Below are 21,968 nucleotides of genomic sequence, written 5' to 3'. Positions count from 1 at the left end.
CATGATACTCCCATCTTGAGCTGGAGTGCCCCAAGGTGAAAGGTCACTGATACGTTACAACCCGTAAACTCGGCTATCATGGAACTTGCCCCGATTTTACCACTGGTATTTATCACTTGGTCAGCCATTCGAGTGACATTTCCAGGTGGGAAACTAGGAAATGTCCAACTTTACGAGTTGACAGGACTCATCGAACTTTTCATAAGTCCAAGGAAGGAAGCATTTGATACAATCTGTCCATTTTACTGAGTGTATGGTGCTGTGGTTAAGATGTTTGGCGGCTGGAGCTTTTCTGTGTAATGTGTTTCCTGAGACGGTGCATTTGTACTTATTATTGAACATTGTTATCACACTGTTCTGGATTGTATGTTTTGTTTTCTTGTGTATAACCAAAGCCCAGTTGTGCTGCTAAGTAATGGAAAAGAAGGCAATAATCACAAACTATTGTTTTACCAGAGAAGCAAGTGATGTTCCCTGTGGGATTGCGTCTAACCCCTTATAGTTCCAGTGACATCACACAGCCTCTGAGGACAACCTGGAAGAGCTCGAGTCTAGAGGGAAGCACAATAGCGTAATTTCCTAAAAGCCATTGCTGCCGATTTATTCCATGCAAGGTGTTTGTCTTGGGGACTGATTTCTGTGTCGTTGCTCTGCATTATAAAGATTAGGCCCAATTAAAAAGCATGTGGTGGACACATTTACTATTACTATTTTACTAGGGGTGGAGTGTTCTTCCTCTGTTTCCTTCACATTGTGTTTTTAACTCCCTGGGGGTTAAAAGGTTCATGAAGGAGCACATGTGTAAAAATAGTGTAGGTAGGCTGTACATTTGATTTCCCATGGAACCTGTTCCTGAATTTGATGTGATGTTTTGGTATTTATTGATTTTGTTTACGTCTTTAAAAGTAACTAAGCCACCTTTATATATATGTATATACATATATGAATACACTTTGTCTTTAGGGTTGAATTAGCTATGAGCCTTGAGGAGAAGCATGAAGGAAAAGAAAGCCCTGTGACAGACCGTGGCCACGCCCAAAAACAACGCGTCATGTGACGTCACGTGCTGGCTCGTTGCGTGCGCTGAGTGCGCGAGAGGTCCAGCTAGAGGACGAGCGACTCTGTCTATGGTGATTCCAGAGAAACGGAAGCAGGGACATCGGCAGTAGTTATAGCGTTTATTCGACGAAGTAGGGCCAATAATAAGGAATAGGTTTCGAATACAGATATTCAACATGAAGCTACTGTGGGGTATATCTGCCCTCGTCTTGTGCTTTTACCAAGCCAGTGCCTCGACAGGTAGGTTAAGAATTTAACGTTAGCCATGGTGTTTCAGAATATCTAACGTTAGACTGATGGTATACTCTGGATATATCGACGTTACATTTCACCTTTAAATAATAACCCCGTGGTTACAGGTGTAACGGCGAACATCGGGCCTAGTGAAGTGTTTCAGACATGGAGTCACATTAAACACCCAGTACCACGTTAGTTAGTGGCTGTTGGCTGGTTAATAACTGACCAGACATTATTTTCCTGTATTGTGTGTATGTATGGGGGTTTTGGCAAAATATGCTAATGTTATAGTTACTAAAGGGACGTTAGTTGATTCGCTTGATACCGCCCGCGAATGTAGCTGCCACTACTAGCTATTCGGTATTTTATTGCGATCGTTTTCCACCGTTAGCCACCATGCTAATGTTAGCCATTGATCATCCATTGCTTGCTGTGGCAATATGGACGGCGGGGGCGATTCTCTCTGGCGTCGCTCGTGGAGTCACGGGGGTCGCTCTGTTCGGGGCTGGGTTCTAGTAGTAACCATAGATCAGTGTGGTCGCGTTAATCCCGACCGGGACTAGTAGTCACTCATTGCAGAATTTGCAGCCGATGGGTGACTGGTCCATTGGTAAAGAAGGCACTTCCCCACTGGCAGTGGCTGCTGTGTCTTTGCTTCTTCTAACTATAAGAGCTGATTGAAACATTCTACATTTGATCAATGAATCAAGGCCTATACTTCTCACCTAGCTTAACCACCACAATTAAATTAACCTTAACTAACGATTGTCTACTGTTTATTAATACTATCCCAACGTCATTGTACTTGGCCATTTGATGTCTTGCTCAATAGCTGACTCCTACGTTTGCCAATTAAATTTTTTTGCTGATTGTGTCCTGCTGCTGTGACCACAATAATCTTATTTCCATGATCTACATTTTTGGCCAAGGCCCAACTCGTGGTTCTCAGTGAATGACGTGTGTAAACAGTTTCAAATGAGTCACTTTTGTTGTCAAGACAGTTGTCTTCAGTGGAGCTGTCAAGCTATAAATACTAGGAACCGGGGGAAGGATCTTTGCATACATCAACAACAATATGCAAAGGTCTCAATTAGGTTTCAGTGTTTTGAATGATCTTGCTTGCTTCAGCTCATTCTACTATGCTGCTATGCAAACATTACACAAACTCATGCACAGTTTGTGTTTATTTTGTCACAGATTTGTTTAGTTTCTGCCGAGAATGCAGGCCCAGGTTGCTGCAGATTACCTAAATCTCATTATATCATTCCATCACAACCAATGCCATGTCTATTTAAAGGTACGCTATGCAGTTTCGGAGGAAGGGTATTTGTTTACGGAGTCTGCAACAACATTTACTGTAATTCTTAGAATTCTATTTTATGTTATCATACAACTATTATCTGATTTTTTTTATTTATATATATATAACAAATCTAACCCTAACTAACCTTACTGTCATGCACTTGTCCTAATAAACTAACCTACACTGTAACACGCAACACTTTGATGAATATTGTTACTCAGCTGATAGAGTTGTACCCTTCCTGATGACCTGTCGTACAGAACTTGTAAGTCACTTTGGATAAAAGCGTCAGCTAAATGACTAAATGTAAATGTAAATCATACATGGCCTTATACAATGAAATAGTATATTTTAGTAGGGTAGCTTTCTAGCTTCAAACAGTGTTCCAGGGATCCAAGTGCAATTTGTTTATTCAGTTGTGAAAATATACCTTAGAAATTATTCACTTCTCTGACTTTCACAAAACTACACTTTTAACACTTTCCGTGCCACGGGTCCGGTGCCCCGGAACCCCGTTGCGTGCCACCACCCACTTCAATGATAGAGCTCTCATATTTGCGAACGCATAAACTATATCTTAAATTATGGCCATGTGTATTATATGGCCGTCGCTTATCAATGACTTGTTTGCAGTCAACATTGTCGAAACGGATTGTTTTTTAATCGGTTCATTTCCGTTTATACCATTTTGAAAAACGCTCGTTTTATGAAAGTTCCAGAACATTTCAGAAGATTCTGTGATAATCGCCCTTTACTGGAATATACCGGAATACACAAAAAACGTTGACATTTTTCGGCCTATTTATGAATCGTTTTCGAATAAACGCTAGATTATCGATAGTATGTGTACTTATGCACGCTATAGCGGGCACACACGCACACACACATAGGGCCCACGTTGATATCTCTGTGAAAAAATCTCTGATTATCCCAAGACTGGTAAAAATAGATTCCTTACCTCAGATCAGATGTTCTCCAAAAAGATTATTCCAATTCCTGATCGCCATCCCAAATATCGATCGCGTTTATTGATCCAACGCTGGGTGGTCGAAACACCGATTCCACGCTGTTCTGATGGTCCACAATGAATCCGATCGGCTCGAGTTACATCCCTGAGAAGTAAAATGTGGAAGCAGGACTTTTTTTTTCATTCAATCCAATCCAAAGGGGTGCAGTACCACAGGGAGAGACGATAGGGGGCGGTATTTTCCCAATGGAGCTCAGAGAGTTTACAGTGGTAACGGGAGGCTAGATTGATGAAATATGAATGGAAATCGCTCATAAAAAAAACTATTAAAACGAGATCTCTCGTTGGCTGGCACTCAACGGTTGGCATGAACTAACATGAAATCTCGTTGCTGGCACTCAAAGTGTTAAGAACGAGAGCTTTGCTGATTTTCTAAACCCACAGCCTCTGGCGTGTACGGTGGTAGTAGTTGAGCCATTATGCAACATTTTGTTGAATAATTCACTTATGCTAATCATAATTGGCACATGTTTTCAGTGTTTGTCCAAATATTTAAACAGGCTTTGTTTGAAATTTTCCTGGATTATAGTAATACTACATGTGCAATTTGTTAAGAAAATAAGATTTGAGTTTAGTGATAATAGAGAAACGTTCACAATAATTAATTTGAGACCTTAACATTTTTGGTCCCCATGACATTATGAGGAATAAGGCTAGATAGGCTATTTGGTACATAACATCAGTGTTAAGAATCAAGACCGGCTGAACTGATGTGTTTTTAACCCTTTCAATGCCGCACTACCAAATGGTTAACCCTTTCACTGTGACAATACTACCACACTACAGAAGGTTAACCCTTTACTACATTTACATTTAGTCATTTAGCTGACACTTTTATCCAAAGCGACTTACAAGTTCTGTACGACAAGTCATCAGTCATCCAAGTGTTGCGTGTTACAGTGTAGGTTAGTTTATTAAGTGCATGACAGTAAGGTTAGTTAGGGTTTGATTTTTTTAGTCAAGTCAAGTCAAGAGTTTAGATAACCGGTTAACCGTCTAGTGTGATAGTAAAGGGTTGACCTTCTGTAGTGTGCTAGTGAAAGGGTTAACTGTATGAGTGAAGCAAGGCTTTGCTGAAAATGCACATGCTCAGTGATTCATTTATGGTTAAAATATGTCCCCTCGTGCCTTGGCTTAGTAGAGACTAGAGAGTTGCATATATTGTGCAGAGGGCTATGCTAGGGTAAGTTCCTAGAATGTCTCAAGTCTACACAGACTTTTTCAGACCCCATCCTTTAGGACCTTTCCTGCTTTAGTTAATGGCAGTTCCAGATCAGGATTAAAATTAGATTTCCCTGGAGTTTAAGCTCCTTCTCTAGCAGCATAGCCTTCATCTGAAAAGTGGGTTATTGTGAAAGGCAGGTATGTGAAAACTAGTTCTCTGTGGTGGTAGTACACGTTCAGGAAGAGCCAGTTATTTAAAATAAACGAGCACACAATGGCTGGGTTAGGGCTCATTACCACATGTATTTGAACTTCTGCTGAATGAGTATAGAGAAAACATTGGCCTGGCTGCTCATTTATCTGATCAGACGATCCAAAATAGACTATCAATGGCCAGCTGATTTACATAACAGTGCCATGTAAATTGTTTATCGCTGGTAGTCTTTTATAGCTTAGCCTGGACCTGAAGTGCCATCATTGGTTGTACTGTTTGTATATTGATTAGGCCTGGTAGTTGTTTGTTTACCATGAGTAAACCAATGACATGAACTGTGGAGTTTGTCCTTGTATCTTATTGTGAACCCTCTCAAGAATCGGTTTGTAAAAATGGGTAGATTACAAAGGGTTGATCATTTTTTTTAAATGACAATTAGGCGGTAGGTTGTTATTGTTTCCACGTTGGGATCATAGCCTATATTTAATTGTGAACTTTTTGTGTGGCATTCAGTATGAAGGTGACCTTTAGTGGGGCTAAGGGTAAGGCTACCCTTAGCTAAAAAGGTCACATGATATTTAGAGACAGAGGCACATTGCTCACAACCACGTTCACTTGTGTGCTGCTTTTGATATGGGCCTCATTGATACTCTTGACTTGACAGTCTCTGTGGAAAGTATTTTCTCAACACATAGACAAATTACTATTATTAATCAATGAATAGAGAGTTGGTTAGATATAAATAGAAATTATAATTCATTAATAAAATAGTGTGTTAAACACTTTCCACAGACTGTCAACAGTATCAATATAATATTTTATACATATTTATAATATTCTACAATTTCAATTTGAGGACCCTGAATTGTATGAATACTAATATTACTAGTATTGCTCACAAGACCTTGAAAATACCAAATTTAAGATACTCTTGTGATTATTGAGATATCTGAAAGGCATCAAAAGCAGGCAGTAAATCTGTAGTGGCACATTTAAGTGTGGAGCCAGTGATCTACTCAAGATCTGCATAAAAATGTACATCACAATGCAGAGAAGAGAATAATATTTATATATGATGTAAATAAAAGTGGACAACAGGAGATAATCATAAAACCAACAAAGCTCATCCAAACCTGTGGAAGATGGCTTATTTATTAAAATATTATCGCCAACCGTGTCAAATGCTTTCCATAAATCAATAAAGATAGTGCTGACGGTTACCAAGATGGTTAACAATATTTATATTTATTACAAGTGTGCCACTGTAAGTGTACTATGCCCTGGTCTATGGTATGATGCACGCATGAGACACACACAGTCCTACTTTGTTTCTACAGAGTGTCTGGTCATGAAAATAACAGGGCGTGACTGTTCTTATATGGGCCAAAGCAATATTTAGCCCACCCAGGGATTTGGTCCACCTCCAACTAAGCACCTGACTTCACAGTTTGATTTACGGCAGGTTCTCATCCTTGATCTTGTGCTGCTGTTTTTCTCCATAGTTCTGGACAGTCAGGGGGTCCGGCTAAGGTTTTGTACTGTATGTTAGTTTAAGATTGTTTGTGTAAGAGGGGATGGAAAAGGCACTACAGGGGAGCCAGCTCAACATGGTTTGGCCTGCAGTGTGAGAATGTTATCCTTCTCTGGCCCCGCCCAAGTATTAAATCCTCTGCAGGAATGTCCTAAAAACGAGCTTGTGTTTCTAGGCAGCATAGATTAATGTGTTAACCACCTCTGGTTCACACTTAGGACTAAGTGATAAGAAGCTAAATATTGGTCCAGGGCTGACACATCTTTTAAATGAGTGAAATACATTTTCATTTCAACCTCACCTGCTTTGGCTTTTTCATATTTTGTTTAATTCATCACAGTTTTTCTTTTTGCCCCCCCCCCCCCCCCCCCCCCCCCCAGTGAGAATGCATTGATGTCCTCTTTTCTTGATCATCCAATCACAATTGTTGCGTCCCTCGGACAAACTCATTAGAGGATCAAGAAAAGTGGGCAGGGTTTAAGATGGGACAGTTGCCTTTTACATTGTTGTTGCATGTAATTTATTGTTTCAATGGGTCAGAGTACCATGATAAAAGAATATATAATAATAATTGGATTATAATGATGCTCTAATCCATGCCTTTTCTATGTGCCTTCTGTCATGTTTTGTTATCATATCATTTGTGTTCTATTAACCTTTTCTTTTCTTCCTCTTTTGCCTGCTTGTTGTTAACATAACTTCATCACCACCTCATCAAATCGACCGACCAAACCAAACAATCAAAATCCATATTGATCCATAACTAACGTTACTGCTCGATCTGAAACCTCCCCTTATCCCTGCCGGCACATTGGGCTTGACCATACACGGTGCTCAGCTGGCTTTACCAAGTGTCCCCTGTCCCAGATGAAAGTGATGGATGACGGTGCAGAGCTGCACTGCGAGGTGATAGGAAGCCCCATACCAGAGGTGCAGTGGTGGTTCATAGAGGGCGAGCAGCACAACGAGACCCTCACCCAGCTCTTTGATGGGGCACGGGAGGACCGCATTAGAATAAATGCCACATATATTGAACACGCCGCCAGCACCATTCACCTCACTAACCTCACCTTCGACGACTCGGGCACCTACGAGTGCCGTGCTTCCAATGACCCCGACCGCAACGATCTGAAGAAGACGCCCAAAATCAAGTGGATACGCTCACAGGCGAACATTATTGTGATCGAAAGTGAGTGGCCTAGGAAAAAGGACAAGACTTCAGTCCTAACTGCTTGGCTGCTGTCTCTCCATTAGTGGTGTCCCGAGGGTCCAGCTCCTGTTACTCTCACCCTCACTCTTCCACTCCCTGGTCCAGTGCCCTCTCCCTCCTCCTGCCTCACCCAGCGCACATTCTCCCCTTCCACTCCTCCAGAACTCCCGTCCAGTAGTGGAGAAGAAACCTGGCTGTGATACTGTGGCCGGGCCTCTCCTTAGACCTGTTGTACCTCCTGCCTCCAATCTGATTCCTTTTGTTTTTACCATGTCCAGAATTTTCCTTTTTTTTTTTCCAAAATCCATTTTGAGGCGCATGATCATTTTGAAGTGTGTTTTTTTATACTGTATAATACTGATCATAAGGTTAGAAACCTGCAAATGGCTGCTGTTTGAAAAAATAAGAGCCTATATGCAATTTAGATGGCTTGTTAAATTATTGTTTTTAAAAGGGGTCAGATTCATTATTAGAATGGCTTTTTGTAGATGTCTATTTTGCTGGCCTTTTCCTTAATTGATAACTACTAACATTGGCAATGCTCTTTTTTTGTTGATGCTCATATACCTTTCCTTTGGCTAATAGTCTACTAAATTGTGTACAGAAGATGGCAACTAATTTATAGTGATACATTCTCAGTCATAGGGCATTTTTCTGCCTTTTGGTCCAGTATTCTTTTTAGCAACACATTTGGTCAGTTACCAACACCTTCCCATCTTCTTAAATCTCTTTGACTGGCAGTTTATTTGTCTGACTGCCAGTACCTTTTTGTACCTCCTTTGGTTGCTTCTTCTGCACGTGTTTATTGCAAGATCCTATTCCTATATCCTCATTGTAGACTATTGTATCTCCTAGCTTCCGAATCCTCACCCTGTTTCTCCCATCCTCTGCTGGTAGGGAGGGACAGAGCTCTCCATTATGGTGTTGTACATTTGACCCTTCTTGGAAAGTTCTGTACCTCCTATGTTGCTTTAGTTATCCAGGTTTAACATTTAGAGAAGTGATTTGTTTTCCTGCTTGGAAGCGGTAAGTTCCAGGTCATTAGTAGCAAAATTGTGCACCAAGGACATGTTTGTGAACATGCTGTGTAGATGGTATGTTATTCATTGTGACCTGTCCTTTCAAACTCTTGGTAGTACCTCCATGGCCAACAGTTTCTCAGCATTGATTTAAAGCTTAAGGACCTCTACAAACAATGGGATGAGTTTTTAATATTTAAACTAGGGCTGGGTGATGCCAAAATATCTGTTGCAAGGGAAAACATTTTAAACTTAAAACATGTTTTTTTACAATATCATTGATATACAATATCAAATAAAAAAAAAATCATACCGTGGCATGGATTCATGATTGTGTACCTTCAAATTCGGTATACCTCCCACCCAGCCATAATTTCAACTAATGATGGTTAAATATGGAGCTACAAAAAGATACAACGGAGGCATCCGCTACCTCAAGATGGCCAGTCCTAGTGCCTCCCAGGAACAGGAAGGGGAAAAGGTCACTGTAGCACATGGACAGTTTATGCCTCTTTTTTCCCCTGATATGAAATTTATTAATATCAGTCACAAAAAGCATGTTTAAAGGGTACTACTTGCTTATGAAATGGAGGTTTTGATGTTTTCAGAATATATATTTATTTTACCCTTCTATTTGCATCTTCAGCACCAGTCATCATTACGGACCCGGTTGAGGTGACCAACCAGACCTCTGCTGAGCTGAAATGCAACCTCACTGAGACCACTCTTCCCATCAAGGGCCACCACTGGATGTTCAATGGCAAAATCATTGATGCAACCAAGTCCCTGGAAAACACTCCACACACTGTGCTTACGTAAGTAGCTTTAGTCTCTATGATATCCCAGCCAATTATGCCATATGGACAGATATGCCTTGCAGCTATTTTATGGAACAATACAGGAGCTTGCTTGCTGATGGTAGCATATTTAGCCTTGGTCCTGTATCTGGCAATGCTTGCCATCTCAACAGTTAATAGAGCTGCAGACTTTTCTCTGTCTGAGAAGCTTGTTCATGTTTTACTATTTGGCCAACACTATACTGAAGGACAGCACAGTGGTAATGAATTAATGAACCACACTAAGCGCTCTTCAATGCATTTCTCCACATAGCTGCCTGCCTCTCTTTTGCCATCTCTCTCCCTCCCACTCTTGCCCTTTCTGTTATTCTCTCATATCATTAAACTCCCCCGTTCTCTCTCCCTCGCCTCTCCCTACTTGCCCTCTCCCCCTCCCTCCCTGGCTGCCTCCATTAAAAGCAGCTCTTGGAGCTCCATTCAGCCATTCTCTGCTGTTGATTAGCAGTGGGACGCATTGCGCAGACGTGCAGCTTTGCCGGTAGCCTTGGCAGCAGGGATAAATGCCCCTAGCAGTCCGCTCACTTGCTCTGACCTTAATTCCCCATCAGACTGAAAGAGCAGGGAGGGCAGTGCAAAACGGCAGCTCCAAACAAAAGTGTGATTGTTATTGCCAGGGGGGACTTGAAATGTCGGATGGACAGTCGGTAGCCTTGTTTGTGCCCCTCAGCGTCGACAAGCTGATGGAAGGTTTTCTTCTGTGTCTTAAGGAAAGCCGTTTTTTGCTGGCAAAGTTGCATGGGCAAAATGTTAGAAGTTACTGGTTGTAGTCTTTCAATTAGAGTAAAATGGAAAATTGTGTTGTCCTGGGAAATTATTCTCATACTCATACTTTGAGCATCTTTTTATTTTTAACTTTTTATATATTTGAAGTAGTCTTTATTGCACTGCACTTATAGTGGCGTTTACTTTGAATCCATAAAAGGCACAGAACAGAATTAATAATCATATAGCATATTGTTAGTTTGCTGTAGTTCGAAGCTATCTGCATCTCACCATTTAGTAGTACAGTATTTTATCCATCTCTACCGCTAAATGGCCAGCTTAAAATAGTCGTTTCCGCAGTGTTTCACTATGTTTGCGAAGCTGTGTGTGTTCTGTATCATAGCTGTGGAGACAATGGTGTGGCTCATTTGACAGAGACTACTTGTAGTGCAACATGGACAATTCTTTTTGTTTCTACACACTGTAGTTTGTAGTTTATTACACGCTAAACATCGCGCATTTCCAAGATAATCCAGTCTCTTTTCATAGATCACGAGATAAAACGTGTTATGTGCAATAAGCCCGAATCATTCTGGTTGATTCCCTGAACCCCCAAATACTCCTAAATCAAAGGTATATAACATGTACATATGTACCTTCACAAAATCATCAACCGTGATCGTGTTTGTCGAGCATGTTTTACGTCTGGTAAAACACAGAACTGTGATAGATGGAAAAACATGTTTCATAGACATAAAATAGACATAGAATATACCTTACCTTAGCCAGAAGGTATTCCAAAAAGAATAATTCCAAGTTATCGCATCGCCATCGCCAGTGTATATGTCTATACACGTTTCGATGGTAAAATACGCTTAGGCAACGGAATTTCGAGGCGATCAATGTGAATCTCTGTTCAAGCAGGAGGAGGAGCCCCTACCAAAAATAAAAAAAAGGAAGACCTGTATCCACGCCAATGCAATTCCAATTCAGACACAGACGATACTGCCACCTGGTGATATTCGATCGGCATTGCAATTCCAACATATACAAACGACCCAGGGACGGCTAGAATCACCCGGATGAAGATTTAGAACGTGGATCAGAGGGAAAATATCAAAGGATCTAAAAACGTAATTTTACAGATCAACCGCTCAACCGCTGGCGAGCAAACGCGTAATATTATGTGATTGGCGCAGAAAGTGTTTACGGTTCCTTTCTCTAATTACAGAATTAGAGGGGAAGACAGTGTAAGTTCAAGAGTGAGTAGAAAGAATCTAATGAGAGAGAGAGATGAATAGTGTCTAAGCATTAGGGCTGTCGGGCAATTCATCAAATTTCGATTTAAATTATGATTTTTGGCTTCCCACGATCATGAAAACACGATAATCGAGATAAAACAATTATTGTGTCCATGTTGCTCTCATTTAGTCTTGTGTTGTAAATGCAGTACACCCTTCACAGCAGTGTGCTCCACCCCTCTCCCCCCAAGCCCAAACAGTAGTTTCTGCTCGTGTTGAGAGGCAGGAGCCACGGCCCGTTTCTCCAGTTATTTTGAAACGTCTTTGGTAACTTGTAGAACATGACAGAAAAGCAGCCTTTGGTCGAAGAAAAATAAAACAAGTTCAGTCGTCGTCATCATATGATGCTCTCAAATCAATGAGTAATCGTGTTTAATAATCATGATTGCAATATCAATCAAAATAATCATGATTATGATTTTGACCATAATCGAGCAGCCCTACTAAGAATCTAAGGGCTATTCATCTATAAGGCATCACCACTGCACTGAATGAGACCTCTACAAAAGAGGAATTTGTACTCTAGGGTGTGGTCCCGGTCTGTCATACCAGCCACATATAATTTGAAATGTCCTGGAAAATTATCTCTTTAAAAAGAGTAGGAACTCTGTCTTCATTAAACATTTTAGGCTAGGTTTTGAAAAAGGTAGGATTAGCCAAACTCTTTTGAACCGCGACTTTCTGGCCGTAGGTTCCGGTACCTAGCCTTTTCCAAAAAACTAATTAAATTAACTGAAAAATAGTTTCCCCATGGGGACAGTAAAATATCTAACTAACTAAGACAAGAACTCTTGCATAAAGTGTGTCTAACATTTCTTCCTAACACGTTTCTTTCTCCCTCACATAGCTTGAATAAGATTGGTACCCAATCTGGTGGAAAGTATGAATGTGTGTTCCTCACTGACCCAGTGGTCCAGAAGGCAATTGAAGTCAAAAGTAAGTAATATTCTCCTGATGTGTAATTAACTATTAGAAATAACTGCATGACGTTTCATAGTGCTCCAGGTCAAACATGCACTGAAAGAATTTTAATTTATTTAACATACATATGTTAAAGGTAAACCTTCCCCTACTCTGAAACTTGGGTACCATATTTTGTATCTTTTCTCTAATAGTTTTATGTTTTTTTATTATTATTATTCTGTGCAACATGTTTGTTCAGTGTTAATTTTATTAAACATAGAACAAAAAGTTCGGAAATTTGTGTTTGGTAGATTATTTCTCTGTTGTAACAATGCTTCTTGGCAATACATTTTATACCATTGGAAAGCCTGTTTATTTCCCTTTTTTAAATGGTGCCCCATTTGTAAGCAACATGCATTTGTTGCAGCACAGCTGAGTGTGGGTTGCGCCCCTGATGAAAAACGTGGCAAACCTTATTCAAACAGCTTATTCTGCAGTTGCTATTGACTCTTGTTTGGTGGATTGGATGATTGAAGTCTTATCAGTAACAAGGAAGAAACGAGACCTGTTGGCAATTTTACAATTAATTAATTTAACAAACAGTCAGAAGCCTCGGTAGCGTGTGGAAGAACCATACACAGCCACAACAGCCTGGCACCTCCTCAGATATGGACCTCGATCGGACCTTCCTACGCTGAGCTATGGTCACTTTTCCACACCTACACACCCTACCAGTGGCCATCCCATATCTCCAGTCTGGGACCGAACTCCATCCTCCAAGATGACAACGCTCGCCCCCACAGCGGGGTTTATCAGAGACTACCTCCAAATCCTGGTTGAGGAGTGGAATGCCTGGTGTCCAGCATGAGGAGGTGCCAGGCTGTTGTGGCTGTGTATGGTTCTTCCACACGCTACTGAGGCTCCTGACTGTTTGTTAAATGAATAAATTGTAAAATTGCCAATATGTCTTGTTTCTTCCTTGTTACTGACTGATAGACTTCAGTCATCCAATCCACCAAACAACACCAAACAAGAGTCGATAGCAACAGCAGAATAAGCTGTTTGAATAAGGTTTGGCACATTTTTCATGGGGGCGCAACCCACATACTCAGCTGTGCTGCTCATCTCACAAATGCATTTTCCTTACAAATGGGGCACCATTTAAAACGTAAATATAAACGGGCTTTCCAACGGTATAAAATGTATTGCCAAGAAGCATTATTACAACAGAGAAAGAATCTACCAAACACTAATTTCTGAACTTTTTCTTTTATGTTTACTCCTTTTTTAATTTTATTTTTAACTAGTCAAATCAAATTCCAGAAAATGTTTCTTCCCTTGTATTGAACAGGCCATTTTGGTGGGTGTAGCATACACCACATTTCAAATGAATGATTCCCTTTTCTGCTACCCTACACCCGAGAGTAAAATACTTAATAAAGTCGGCAGTAAATCAAGAAGGTGGCTTTACTGGCCCCAAAAAGGACAGTCTCCAAAAAGGACAGCTAATTAAAGCTAATTGATCCAATTGAGGGTCCTGGCTGAAGGATTACCTGTGTAAAATATTTTCCCAGATTGCCAAATCCACACCATTCTTGATAATATTGGACCTTTAATTGATCTCAAACCCTGCTCTCTTTTCCGCCAATCACAACAGTTCTGATTGGAGGATTAAGAAGTGAACAGAGGGCAGGGTTTGAGATAAGTAAATTCTCCATAATATTCCTCCTAACGTGAATGTGTTTTTCTGTCTCTTTTTGTAGCGGCTCCCCATGTTGGAGCTTACAAACACTCCGAGCATGGCAATGAGAGAGACAAGGGGGTGATGGTCTGTGTCAGCCATGGATACCCACTGCCCACTAACTGGATCTGGTACAAAGTGGAGGTAGACGGCACCCAAACGGTATGCTCATCACATTCATAATGTAGATGTTAGGCTTTATACATGAACGTGTAGTCTCACAGTTCCAAGACAAAGGAAGCACCCCCTGGAGATTAAATTCACTGTGACCATCTCTCTACCCAAGAATTTTGATTGAGAAAAGAAAATAGGCTTGAATTCAGCTAGTTAAGATTAAATTAAATTAAGTATATGTAATAAAATAAAAAGCCAACCATGTACAACTCTGTACATACATCTGATTAGCACCATTACTCAGTAGTACTAATTCATATATTGTATACCCAGTTTAATGACCTGTACACTGTACAAAGATTTGCACTACCTCTCTACCTCATTTTTGTACTTTAGTATTGTATATTTTGATATACATTGTGTTTGGTCTTTTATTCTTTAATGTTTTTTACTGTATGAAGCACAATTTCAGGAGGGTCATACAGAACCAAGCATTTCACTATAATTATACATGTATCTTATCTGACAAATAAAACAACTTGAACTTGAAACTATATTACTATTGCACTTTACTGTTACATTTGCACTCTGGTTGGATGCCAAACTTATTTTTGTTGTACTGTACTTGTACTTTGAATCTAATCTAACAAGGAGCTTGTTGGTCTCTGTATTCACACCCCTCAGCCCATCGTCAATGGCACCAGTGACAAGTATGAGATCAAGAGCACCCCCAACAAGACCACCCTGGCTATTGACAACCTGAACATGGAGCAGGACATGGGAGACTACATCTGCTCCGGAATCAGCGATCTTGGCACCTCCATGGACAAGATCCACCTGCGTGTCCGCAGCCGCCTGGCCGCCCTCTGGCCCTTCCTGGGCATTGTGGCTGAGGTCATCATCCTGGTCACTATCATCTTCATCTATGAGAAGAGGAGAAAGCCTGATGAGATTAATGATGGTACGTAGGCTGTGCGCCCTCAACTATGTCATATTACAACTATTCTCAACTTTTTGCCCATAGGCTAGACCAACCCTTTATCGGAATGCACTAAGAATAATTCATGAATTCTCAATCCCCCATTCAATTTAAAATACAACAAATGGAGAAATTAAATTGCAGACATAATCACCCTTTTTAGCTGAGTCATTATTACTGCCCTCCAGTGGCAGGTTGTGAACCCTTACTGACTGAGGTTTATTCTTAGGTCTAGGGCTGTATAGTTGTGAATGTAGTATTTTGTACCAATTCCTTTTCCTTATTCATAATTGATTTCCTTAAAAGACATTTATTATCATTTCTGGTCTTGATTTTAAAAGATTAATTTGGTATAACCTTTTCCTCAAGTTTGGTGGTTTTATTTAAAGTAGTTGTGATAGAAACTATTCTTTTTATTATTTTTACACTTTTACTTCTCTGTTCGCTGCTGATTTTGCGTTTTGGTAAGTGATCATAATGCATGTCAGACTGAAATGGTTGAGCTGAGTTGACCGCTTTGATAAAAGCTATGGGAGTCTGAATGCACTGCTTTCATAGTTGCCACTTCTTAAAGGAATGTATCTGAAGATCCCGTCACTCTTTCACTGGCCTTTCCATCAGACTTGTGCCCAACTTGGCAAATTAAGATCTTTATTCTTCTTTTATTAGTCTTCAAAATCAGATTTCTTTGGTTGAGCCATTGAAAGAGTCAATTAACATGTTGCTCGGATGAAGAATTGAAGTGTAATGGTTTGAGGTTGTGCAAAACAAGATTAAGTATGGTTTTAAAAATAATATTAAAGGAATCCGTATTCTTTCTGCATGCCGTCTGCTGCATCTTGATCTTCATGCATGATAATTGATCCGTTTTAATTACAAGGAATGTCCGTTGTTCTCATTTATCTCATTAATGTCAGGGAGCTAGCCTATTTGCCCTATTCTGTGAATTGACATGTCTCAAACCCTGCCCTCTTTTCTTGACCCTCCAATGGGGGTGGACGGTATAAACGGTATAAACTGTATGAATTTGCGCTACGGTATGGATTTTGACTATACATTGTGACCGGTAGAGCAACACAGTGTGGAGGGAGGGGGCTGCCAGGAGCAGAGCCAACGCCAGCCCGCCGAGACAGGGCTCCACAGTGCGACTATTTCACTCTGATTTCCCCCTAAAAATAGATATGTGCGAACTGGAAAAATTATTTAGGAGCACAGAGGCTTTGCGTAGTGGGCGTGTCAACGCGCAATTGTCATTTCATAATAGACACGGAACAGAGCGGACCTTCAATTCTAGAAGCAAACTAGCACTTCAGCCCTGCATTGCACACAGCTGTGTGACAACTTCTCTCGCGAGTCGCGCAGTTTCTATGTGTAATGTAAACTCTGCGTCGGATCCAATGGTCTAACATGCTTTGCATCCTCGCCATTCTGGAATGACCACGTTGCGCAAAAATCTTAAGTAATGTTAAATGTTGATGTACCCTCAGAAAGCTAACGTTAGCTCCACTCTAGCAGCCTTTTGATGTAGCCTCAGCAAGCCAACGCCGGCTCCACCCCTCACTCTCTCTCCCCCTCCCTCTCTCTCTCTCTCTCTCTCGCTCTCGCTCTCGCTCTCTGCTAACAATCCTGATTCGATTCTTGAACTTATTTCATTCCAAAGGAATAATTGATGGACATTAGCTATAGTATACAGTATAGCTCAGCAGCTGTAACAGAATACTTTTAATTTTTTATTATTTATGTTTCAACAATGACAAAAAAAGCCAGCGGTGGACCGACATAGCAAACGCTGTCACTGTTTACTTGTGTAAGGACATGGTTCCTTTTCAAACTGTCGATCGAAAGGGCTTTAAAGACATGGTCAAAACACGATCCAAGATATGCGTTACCTGCCTGCAGACACTTGAGAAAAGGTTTTGCATTTTTCTATTGCAGTTTTGCACAATAAATGTTCTTAAAATACCTCTGTACTATGTGAAATATGTCCTAGTAATACAAGAGTACAGTAATAGCTGCCAGTGTTTTACCCCTTCAGAAGCATTTATATAGACATTTTAAGATAAGTTAATATACCGTGATATATACCGCTACCGTCTACGCTTCAAATTATACGTGATATACATTTTAGACCATACCATCCAGCCCTACCCTCCAATCACAACTGTTGCTTCCCTTGGAGGATCAAGAAAAGAGGTCATGGCTTGAGATGGGTACATTTGTGGTCTTGGTCTGGTGTATACATATTGACCATATGCTTGAATGCTCTTCTATTGACCATAGTTACACAGTGGCCATTTTGATCTTATGTCATCTTCAGGTTGGGATTCCTTTCCTCCCCTTTCCAAGGAATCCCAACCTGAGCATGCCATAAGAGCAAAATGGCCACAATATGGTCAGCTTTGTCTATATACAGACAGTAACTGTTTGTGTTGGCTCATGTTCTTATTGTTTGCGTGTTATGCATGATGTGCCTCTGTGATGCTTAGAGAAGATTCTGGTCATTGTGTGGTAATTAAAGATTTTAGAGATGAAAATATTAAATTATCTTCTCAGATAAAAGTACATGAGAACACAGTATTCTACTCTAGTAAGCTAAAAGCCATTTTGCAACATACATCTGTGCCATACAACATAAAAAGAAAAAGGATGTTTTGGCTAAAAGGCCAGATTAGGGCTATTATTATTATTATTATTATTATTATTATTATTATTATTATTATTATTATTATTATTATTATTATTATTATTATTATTATTATTATTATTATTATTATTATTATTATTATTATTATTATTATTATTATTATTTATTATTAATTATTATTTATTATTATTATTTTCAAATTGTGGGCATGCTTTGTGGGTTTATGTTCTGTTCAGCTTTCCATTGCCTTTTTGGAACCATATTTAAGATTTATTTTATTCACACAAACCTAGCTCAGACCCCATCTGTCCTGTTTTGCCATCAACTAACTATTTTTCTCTGTTGTTTTTCTTCCCTCTGTCCTTTTGTGCTGCTGTAAAGATGACGACTCAGGATCTGCTCCTCTGTGAGTACAATCTAGCCACTTTGTACATCGACTTCAATCTCAGATCATGTCTTGATCTCATAACTCACATTTATTTGAAAATGCCTTTTTTTTTTCAGGAAGAGCACTGTTGCCACAAACGACAATGATAAGAATGTGAGGCAAAGGAACTCTAACTAAAGAGATGACGAAGAGGTGTGTAAGAGCAAATGTGTTTACCGACTTGTTCTGATGGTAAAGGCTTGACTTGGGCGAATGCATTAAAGGCACACTGATCCAAACATAAAAACGGAATGGGTAGCCCCCAGCACCAGAAATAAGACGTGTTTTCATCCTTTAGTTCATTCACTTATAGCTCAAGATTTTCTGATTTACAATGGGAAAATAAAGTTCCAAATAGAGGGGTTTCCATCTATATTGTTTTGTTTTATTGTTTTATTTAGATCTCCATTAGCTGCCCCTAGACAGGAAATAATATAGCAATATAAATTGTATTAGTATTAATATTTAAAATATGAAAAAGAATAAAGGAAATAAAAAAGAAATACTCAACATTGAAGATGTAGGCCTGACACAATTAATTAGATATCCAGTTAACCCTGTCAGAATTATGACCAGAACCTCAACAACCAAACATTCCAATGATCTGTCACAATGGCAGCCATGAGAACTCGGAGGGAAAACCCTCCAAAAAACTCACATCTAAAAGGGTAACTTCATTGATTAAAAAAAGAAATAGAAACACCAGTGACCGTTTTCAATAATATATAATTGATCAGCAAAAAATATTGGATTCCTTGAGGATAATACATTTCTGAAAAATGAGAGATGGCTTACAAGGAGTCATCCATGAGAGGCGTGTATGCATACGTTACATTTGTTCTATTTGAGCATTGAAGAACTACCCTGGCAGCTCTGTTTTGTGCCAACTCTTCAGCCCCCTCTTTGATGCTGAGGACCATATGATTGGACAATATTCTAGATATGACAAAACAAGTGACTTTACTACCTGATTAAGAATGGAAGGGGATATAGCTAACACGTTTCCTTGCCATAGCAACCCCTTTCCCCATTTTGGCCACTACAACATCAATATGAGCCACTACATCATCAATATGAGCCACTACATCATCAATATGAGCCACTACATCATCAATATGAGCTGACTAAAACAAGTGGGAATCCAGGGTAATTCAGAGTAGTTTTGTTTGACTCGCTTGTTTCAATTACAACCCTTCAATTTTATTTAGTCAAGCATCGTTAATTAGTTTGAATTTGGTTCCAAAAATAATGAATGTTGGTTTGTATAGATCAAGCTCTTCAAGAATGTATGTGAATTGAACATTACCCCAATTTGATATGGTGAAAACAGAAAAAAAACACACATAAGTTGTATAACAATAATATTTGTAGCCCAATTGTTCTATGGATGTGTGAAATGTCAGTCTAATTCTCTCCTCTCCTCTCTTGTCCCCCCCTTCCAAGATTGACATCCTGGATGACAACAACTAAGGATTTCAGGAGCTTTTTGTTGTTGTGTGGCACATAATCTAGTGCATCCTGCAATTTTTAAATAACATTTTCTTTTTGCTTGAGTGTTAATGTTTTGATAAATGGACTGATTTCCTTCTGCTTTATTTTCTTTTTCTATATTCCTCCATGTAGTGCACTGGGTAACACATTTCAGCTTGAGGCCGTGGGGCAAAAATATTGCATGAGTTTTATTTCTGTTCTAGCAAGGTGTTTGTCTAGTAAAACCATTGTAATGTTTACGTGGGGAATGCTATTGATTGTCTTTTTTGTGCTAATGCTTCCTACACTGACCCTCACAATTCTCAATCTGTGCTCTTATGTTTGTGAGCCGAGTGGCCGCTATGTAAAGCAGCACAAGTTCTACTGATAATAAGGATGTGAAATGTTTTGGATCCTGTACATCACTGCCATTTTTTTTTCAACAATGACTGAAGCCTTTTGACTTCAGATGTGTGCCCTGACATTACACCACACTATCCATGTCTGGCAGAGTTATATATTAAAGATCCACTTTAACTTTCTATTCTGTGTTTTCCACATTTTGTTTATAGCTTAAATATTTAAATGTACTTAAAGATCCCCTCCGCATGTGTTTTTAACACCTTTTTTATATATATATATTTAATAACAATTTCTTTGGTGTGGTTTTTCCACAAAATGTTCAATAAACTACTGAAAATGGTGTAGCTGTATCCCTACAACGTTGCCCTCATTGCGAATGCAAGGATCTATCAATGCCCCTCCCTCCCTCACATCATCCCCCAAGCCGGTTAACTTTCTCTTTTCCACCTAATACGGTTCACCAAAACACAACACTTCTTAGCTTACACAATCTTCTTATAACTTAAGAGTTTCACTGGAAAAAGGTCATCATTAGATGTATCAACGTATAATGAGTTTCACATTAGCAGTTAGGATTTCCTGGATGACTGTGTGGCCAGCTGGGCAATCTGTGATGCAACTAATCCTGCAAACCTATCATGGTCGCTCATGAATGTGAAAAAGGTGCTCTGGTGATACGTTCTGCACACATTACAATCTTTATAGTCAAAAGTCATGCCTCCAAGAGGAGTAGAAAAAAACACGTTTTTGAGGAGGGGACCTTTAAAATTTGAAGGCGGGAATGACATTTATATGCAATGTCCATCTTGTTTTCTGCTGTATGTAAGAAATGGCACTGTTCATATAGTTGGAAAGCAAAAAAGCTATCCTGTAATGCTTTTTTTTTTTTTTTTTTCTATCGAAATGCTTTAAAGAATAGCTTAAATGGCCTGTACTTCTGTTGCCACATCCACATTAAATATCTGTTATTAAGGACCAAGAGTAAGAGAGGTGTAACATTTGTTGCTTCTGATAGCTGTTCAGCACTGATGTTCAGATTTTTTTTTGTTTGATTAGGTGATGGTTTTCTTTCACTGTAGTAGAAACTAAATGTGACCTGGGATGAACATTTGCAATTGTTAGTGAAACATCTGTCTCTCTTCCCTTGTGTAGACTTCAGAAGCCATATGTTTCATTTAACCTGATTAGTATTGTGACTGGATGTGTACAATTTCAGAGTTAAACAAAAGTATAATAATATAATGACCTTAGAAGTGTGTAAATTATTTTGCCTAGTTACTGTAACAAGCAAGTACACTCGACAGCAATTGTACACTTGCACAATCTTAATAAAAGTTATTTGATTTTGAGCTATTGATCTTTTTCTAAGGTAAACTTCACTAAACTGCAGCATTCAGAGATGTGATTCCTATGCCACATATTTGGAGTGTGTCCCATCCCCTGATCATTGGTGTCATGGTAGATGTCCAGTATCTAGTGTTGGTAAGAAAGGAAGGAAATGGTGCCCTGGATGATTCCCTGGGTTGGTGTTTTCGAAGTTATTTTCCACTATAGACCTTGCCAGCATGTACCATCAGGTAACAGTACGTGAAGATAACAGACATAACGGCGCTGGCGGAAGAAAACCTCTTAACTAAAAAAAAAAAAAAAAATCCAGGAGATGAAAAAATGCTTTAACACTTTGGATGCCACTGGTGAACATG

General features: G+C 39.6%; 1 protein-coding gene across 1 annotated transcript; it reads left to right on the top strand.

The window, feature by feature from the left end:
- Positions 1 to 1,088: 1,088 nt before the first annotated feature.
- Positions 1,089 to 21,614, top strand: bsg (basigin). The gene is made up of 8 exons (XM_084307454.1): positions 1,089 to 1,299; positions 9,411 to 9,579; positions 12,472 to 12,560; positions 14,291 to 14,430; positions 15,067 to 15,343; positions 18,387 to 18,411; positions 18,510 to 18,585; positions 19,876 to 21,614. Exons 1-7 carry the CDS (start codon positions 1,236 to 1,238, stop codon positions 18,568 to 18,570), a joined length of 825 nt encoding a protein of 274 aa, XP_084163580.1. The 5' UTR covers positions 1,089 to 1,235; the 3' UTR covers positions 18,571 to 18,585; positions 19,876 to 21,614.
- The last annotated feature ends 354 nt before the right edge of the window (positions 21,615 to 21,968 follow it).

Source organism: Notolepis coatsorum (assembly GCF_963971535.1).
Source record: "Notolepis coatsorum genome assembly, chromosome: 2".
Taxonomy (NCBI): Eukaryota; Metazoa; Chordata; class Actinopteri; order Aulopiformes; family Paralepididae; genus Notolepis; species Notolepis coatsorum.
The sequence above is the reverse complement of the archived record's forward strand: the minus strand, read 5'-3'. Positions and strand labels throughout refer to the sequence as shown.

Coding starts and splice junctions, on each gene's coding strand:
- bsg (XM_084307454.1), top strand. CDS start 1,236: ATGAAGCTACTGTGGGGTATATCTGCCCTCGTCTTGTGCTTTTACCAA. Junction 1,300..9,410: donor CCAAGCCAGTGCCTCGACAG/GTAGGTTAAGAA, acceptor TTGCATCTTCAG/CACCAGTCATCATTACGGAC. Junction 15,344..18,386: donor GCCTGATGAGATTAATGATG/GTACGTAGGCTG, acceptor GCTGCTGTAAAG/ATGACGACTCAGGATCTGCT.